The sequence below is a fragment of the Molossus molossus genome, unplaced genomic scaffold (genome assembly GCF_014108415.1).
Source record: "Molossus molossus isolate mMolMol1 unplaced genomic scaffold, mMolMol1.p scaffold_m16_p_3, whole genome shotgun sequence".
Classification (NCBI taxonomy): Eukaryota; Metazoa; Chordata; class Mammalia; order Chiroptera; family Molossidae; genus Molossus; species Molossus molossus.
In genome coordinates, this window is record NW_023425366.1 from 42,672,647 (window position 1) to 42,678,844 (window position 6,198).

General features: G+C 49.4%; 1 protein-coding gene across 1 annotated transcript; it reads right to left on the reverse strand.

Moving 5' to 3' along the window:
• Window positions 1–4,167: 4,167 nt before the first annotated feature.
• On the reverse strand, window positions 4,168–5,914 carry HTR1A (5-hydroxytryptamine receptor 1A). Its single transcript, XM_036280529.1, has one exon. The coding sequence runs from the start codon at window positions 5,509–5,511 to the stop codon at window positions 4,243–4,245; it is 1,269 nt and encodes a 422-aa protein (XP_036136422.1). The 5' UTR covers window positions 5,512–5,914; the 3' UTR covers window positions 4,168–4,242.
• Window positions 5,915–6,198: the final 284 nt, after the last annotated feature.

Sequence of the window (6,198 nt, forward strand, 5' to 3'; positions counted from 1 at the left end):
AACCCTATTGCTAAACCTGTTGCTAAACTCAGCTCAAAACATGCTGGCACCATAAATAAACATCCTGGAATAACGACCTCTACATGGACATACCTGGACTTTACTTCCTTCCTTATAAGTTTCAGCTCCCTCATGTGCAGACTGGAACTAATCCCATAGGCAGCAAGCCTTCATTTGCATGCAAGAATTACATTTTGTGCAGTTGGCCTTTATAAATCTTGCCTTTCCTTGTTCTCTCCAGGGCACAGTTTGGGTTGTTACCTGAATCTGCTTCTCTCAGATTGCAATCCTTTGCTCACATAAATACTTTTTTTATAGCCTATACCAATTTTTTGTTTGTTTGTTTGTTAAATATATATATATATACACATTGCCTGGACTAGACAGGTAGCTTCATAGTGCTCTCTCCTGTGCCCATAATATCCCTAACTTTTGTTTCCCCCTTTGGGGTTTACCTGAGTTCACCTTGTCTTGCAACCATCCATCTGATACCAGAAAGCAGCAGAATTAGCAAATATTGCATGGGAAACAAGAGGCGTTAATGATGATTCCAGTAGGGGAAAAGAGAGCCAGCATAAGAATTAATTTTAACACAGTAATAGGTCTTACATATTAAACCTCACTATCAAATGAGACCCACCTAGAAGGGAAAATGCCTCTCCACCTTTAACTGAGTGACAAACTCCAAACAGTTTCTTTTTTTGAATCCTAAGGAAGCCATTTTCTTCTAGCTGGACATTTTGAGGAAGACAAAGGAAAGGCCTCAGTACTACCCACTACTTAGAAAAGGTAGGGTGGGCCTTTGTTGCTTTTGCCAGAGGCTACATTTCTCCTCTGCTTGACCCTGACCTCTTCATGTTAATTAGATGCCTAAAACTTATCTGTCAGTGTCAGTCAGGGACAATGCATGGTTTCATGGCTAACCAATGAGATGCGACCTTCTCTTTCCAGAGACAGGATTTTTTAAAAAGAGAAATCTGGAATGAATGTCAGTGCTAAACACAAAATTTCTCTGTCAGATGCCTGATCTGTATAGCAGGATCTTCTCCTGATAACTGTATTATTTGACTTCAATTTAAAAATTATGTAAATAAATACAAGGGACAGTGAGTCTGATTAAAATAAAGATGCATGTGTTACCGGTATCAGTTTATTGTAGCATTACCATTATTAAAGTCCTTTATTATCACAGGGAAGAGTGAATGCCAATTTTAATGCAAGTATACTTGACCTTGACTTAAATACTTCAAAAAACCCCCAAAACAAAACATTACATCAGACTCTCTTTTCTGCTATGCAGCTCTTTTGCACATATTCCTAACTTCTCTATTGCCTTGGCAATTATAGTCCAATTGGATGCTCCTTCCCTGTTCTTCTGTAAATCCTTCAAACCAGGAAGAACAAATGTCCAAAATCTATTGCCATACAGTTTCTGTGAGAGACACAAATAATTGGAAGTCTCAAAACTTCAAATGTAATACTTGCTGGCCAAGGCATAATTTGGAGAAGCAAATTTTGGACTTGAATTATTTTAAGTATAGAATTTGGTCTAAAGATTTAGGAAGACATACAGAAAAGTTATTTTCATATAGCTCTACTTAAATTATTGTTAGAAAAAGAACTGAATTTTTGAATGAATAATTGTTGGGGGCGGAGGAGTCTACCTTATTTTCTCCACCATAGCCCCTTATGAGCATTACATATGCATAGACAGACCATCCACTGAGTTCCCAGAGTTCTTATACTGTCTCTGTTTTAACCAGATATGATGCCTACTTTCAGCTTAGGTTACAGAAAAAGGTAACAAGTGGAGGCTTTGTTTAGTTAAACAATAAAATGGCTTCAAGTGATAGAGCTGTCTTTTCACCTTCTTAATTTAAACACAAGTGAACTTTACATTAGCAACTTTTGCAACACAGTTCTCAAAATAAGGAGGCAAATATTCAAAAGGTATACACTAGGGAGAGGGGAATAAGAATAAATAACTTTGTGCAATTGCTGAAAAATGAAACCAGCAATCATCAAAAGATGTGGTACATTTACACAATGGAATAGTAGGCAGCTGTAAAAGAGAAGGATCTCTTACTTTAATACTGCTTGGGTGGACCTGGAGATTATTGTGCTAAGCAAAATAAGCCAGTCAGAGAAAGACAAATTATCTCACTTATATGCGGAATCTAATTAACAAAATAAACTGATGAAAATAGGTCAGAGACATGGAAGCATGAACAGACTGATAGTTTCTGAGTGCAGGGGGAAGGAAGGGACACAGGAAGAGATTAACCAAAAATGTATATGCACATTTGCATAGATGTATGGTCCATGGACACTGACAATAGTGAGGTGAAGGCCTGAGGTGGGACAGGAGCCGTGGAGGGGGGCAAAGGGGAAAAAATAGGGGACATCCGTAATACTCTCAATAATAATAATAAATGGTAAAAAATTAGAGGCTAGATCTAACTGTAACAAACTTCTTGATCCCAGTCAGCTCACGAGGATGGAAACTTACATTCAAACGGAGCACCAAAAAAAAAAAACAAACAAAAAAAACTTCCGGTCCGGAGTCAGTAAGGATTTTAACCACTTTCTCAGCAGGAGTGGCAAGGCTGAAAGAATAACATGGGGGGGGGGGGGGGGGGAGGGTTGAAGTGTCCACAAATTCCAAGGGCTAGAAGCCGGTTTCCCGTAGACCTGTGGTGAAAATCAGTCAGGTCGGGGAGCAAACGTAACCCAGTACAAGCCTCTTAGGGAAGGGCACCCCTAACTAGGCCCTTAGGGCCCCATTATTTGAGATAACCGCCTCTGAGATGGCAGACAGTGCTAAACCTCCCAGGCCTCGTTCTATGGAAAGCTCAGACTCTCTGTTTGGAAGCCAAGGTCCTGGTAACTCTTCGTCCTGGACGTCCTGCAGAACAAATCCTGTGTAGCGTTAGGAAGCGCTACACAGAGCTCGTCCCCTATCCGAAGGGGTCGAGGGGGTGATTGAGAGGAAAGAGTCTGCATTCCCTGGGTAAAATTACCCACTTCAGATGCCTCGTGCCTCGGGGAGTGCCAGCTGGAGTTCGAGCCCGCACACTAAGGCGCCCTCCTTCTTTGATGCCGGACAACACCGACCCTGGGGCCTTCCCAGTCTTTCTGGCACCAGGACCCAGAAGGACCCAGCTCCCGCCGGTGTCGCAACCCTCACAGGGGTGTAGCGACGCCTCCGCGCGTCCCGGGGCGTAGGCGGGGCAATGGTCCCCGTCCGGATCAGTCCGCGGCGCGCGAGTGCGCCCCGGTCCGCAGGCGCTGGGCGTCGCCGGCGCGCACGCCGTGGCAGGCGGTCGCCTCCCGCTGTCAGTAAGTGGCGAAGTTGGCACGTGTAGACGAGCCAGCCCCCAAACAGAAGTCCGCTCTCCCTCCCCACTGAGTGTCAGTTTCTTTGGTGAGTGCCGACGCCAAGGCAGGCGCGGGGAAATCGTTCCGCACTCTCCCATTGGCCCAGCCGTGTACTTACAAGTCCACTCCAAGAGACAGCTTCTGGCCACTTGTTTTCAAAGGAAGAAAACAAAGCATGGGCCGTCCTCGGGAATATTATTGTGGGAGTTTACAGGGAGAGTGGGGATTCCCGGGGACACCAGAGCCACGGGGAAAAAGCACACCCTCCCGCCTTTCCCGACTAGTAAATAGTGCAGAGGGACTAACTCGGGCTTAAAAGGAAACTGGGAAATGAAAGCAGGGATGAGATCGAAAAAAAAAAAAAAGTGAACGTTTACAGGACTAGAGAGCCAGGAAATGAGCGAGGTTAGGAACTGCGCGAAGACCTGAAACTTAAGTACAAATGCTAACAGGGCGAGCAGGTGGGAGCCATTAGTAGTCAAGGCGGCTGGATGTACAGTTTATTTTTCTGCGTGGATTTTTTGCCCTGAACGGCTGAATCTTAAAGTTCCGCCGCGAAAATTTGGGGAGCATGAGAGGGAGGAGGCGATTGCTGGGACAAAACTAATTCCGAGGCCAAAGTCAGAGCCAAGGCTGCTTCTTACAAACCCGGGAAGTTTCCCGCGTCCTCCTGCCCCGCCGCTACAGCCGCTTTGCACAGAGCGCCCTCCCTCCGAGAAGGGGAGGGAGGGATGAGGTCTGGAAGCAGCAGGCGGAGCAGCTGAGAAAGCCAGAGGAAAAGCAGCAAGTTATATTGTTGATTCCAGAGGGTTGCGGGAGGCGGCGTGGATAAAGTGGGCCTACTCGTCGGCTGCTCCTCCTTCATCATCCGCGGCAGAACTTGCATTTGATGATCTTCTTAAAGGCGTTTTGGAAGTCCTTGTTGAAGTAGGCGTAAATAACAGGGTTAAGCAGAGAGTTGGAGTAGCCCAGCCAGTTGATTATGGCGCCCAACAGGGTTGGCATGTGACAGCTGTTCGCGCAGAAGGGCAAGACCAGGGCCACGATGAAGAAGGGCAGCCAGCAGAGGATGAAGGTGCCCATAATGATGCCCAGCGTTTTTACCGTCTTCCTCTCTCGGGCCAGAGCCATTTTGCGCTTTGCCTCAGCATTGCGCTCATTTTTCTTCTCGAAGGAGGTGGGAGCACAGGGGATAGCACCCGCTTCGCTTGGCAGCGGCAGGTGCTCTTTGGAGTTGCCCAGCCGATGCACTTCGATCACCTCCAGAGCTGCGCCGTCGTCGCCCTGTCTCACCGCTCCATTGGCGCACTGAATGCCCCCTGCTTTATTCTCCGGGCCCTGCCTCCATTCTCTGCTCCCTGGCTCTCCATTTAGGCTCTTCTTGGGCTGCGGGGCTGGCGACGCCACAAGGCGGGTGTCCGCTCTCTTCTTCTCCACCTTCTTGACTGTCTTGCGGATGCGGAAGCGCGCTGCGCGGAAGATGCGCCCATAGAGAACTAGCATGAGTAGCAGCGGGATGTAGAAAGCGCCGAAGGTGGAATAGATAGTGTAGCCGTGGTCCTTGCTGATGGTACACGCGTCGGGGTCCGAGCGGTCTTCGGGGGTGCGCCAGCCCAGCATGGGCGGGATGGAGATGAGGAAGCCAATAAGCCAAGTGAGCGAGATGAGCGCAGCGGCGCGCCTGGGCGTCCTCTTGTTCACGTAGTCGATGGGGTCTGTGATGGCCCAGTACCTGTCCAGCGCGATGGCGCACAGGTGCAGGATGGACGAGGTGCAGCACAACACGTCGAGGGCAATGAACAGGTCACAGGTGACCTGTCCCAGCGTCCACTTGTTGAGCACCTGGTACAACGCAGCCATGGGCAGCACCAGCACTGACACCATGAGGTCGGTGACTGCCAGGGAGCCGATGAGATAGTTGGCCACGTTCTGCAGGGAGCGCTCCAGGGCAATGGCGGCCACTACACATGCGTTGCCCAGCACCGCACAGAAGATAAGGGTACCCAGCAGCAGAGAGGTGACCACTTGGTAGCTGAAGGTCACGTCGGAGATGCCAGTAGCGTTGCCGTTTGTCCCGAAGGGAACTTCGGAGGACGTGGTGTTGTTGCCTGGTCCAGGGCTGAGCACATCCATGCCTGCGCGCCCGGAAGGGGAGGAGGAGGGGGGAGAAAGAGCTGCACTAAGATCCCCTCGCCCCTCCCCCTGGGGTTGGCTGCCCCTCTCTCCAGGGAGTTTCAGGGGGAAGGGGATGCAGGGACTCAAGCAGGAAGTTCTTACTGCTCAGGCGAAGGCATCTCCGAGGAGCAGCTTCTAGGCGCTCCGTGAGCTCCCTTTGTCCAGCGCTCTCAGGAACTATAGCTGGGAAACGAGTTGGCCGGAGAACAGCTCCGGGATCTCTGGGCGACAGAGAGGTGACTGGAACATCTGTCTCTCGCTGTTCATTTTACTTTGCCGCTGCTCAACTGGCTGCCGGAGCCGGAGTCTCCCCACTAGCAAATAGTCTCTAATCCTAAAAGTATCTGGAATATTGAAACCCCATTCTGTGACCCTACTCCCCTGCTTCTCTCCCTCCCTCTCTCCCACTCTCTTCTCTCTTCTTTTTCATAAACCTCCTCCTTCCACTCCCTTTCACTCCACTAGCCTTGCCTTTCAGGCTCTCTCTCCTTTCCCAAACCCTTTCTTTATCCCTCTGTGTGTCGCTCAGACAGCCAGGCTCCCTCCCTCCCACGCTAACCCTCCCCTCCAAACATTTCCCCAACCCTGAGTGTCTCTTTCCTCTGGGTGCCCGCCCTCCTTTCCCTCTAGCTCAGCGTCTTAGCG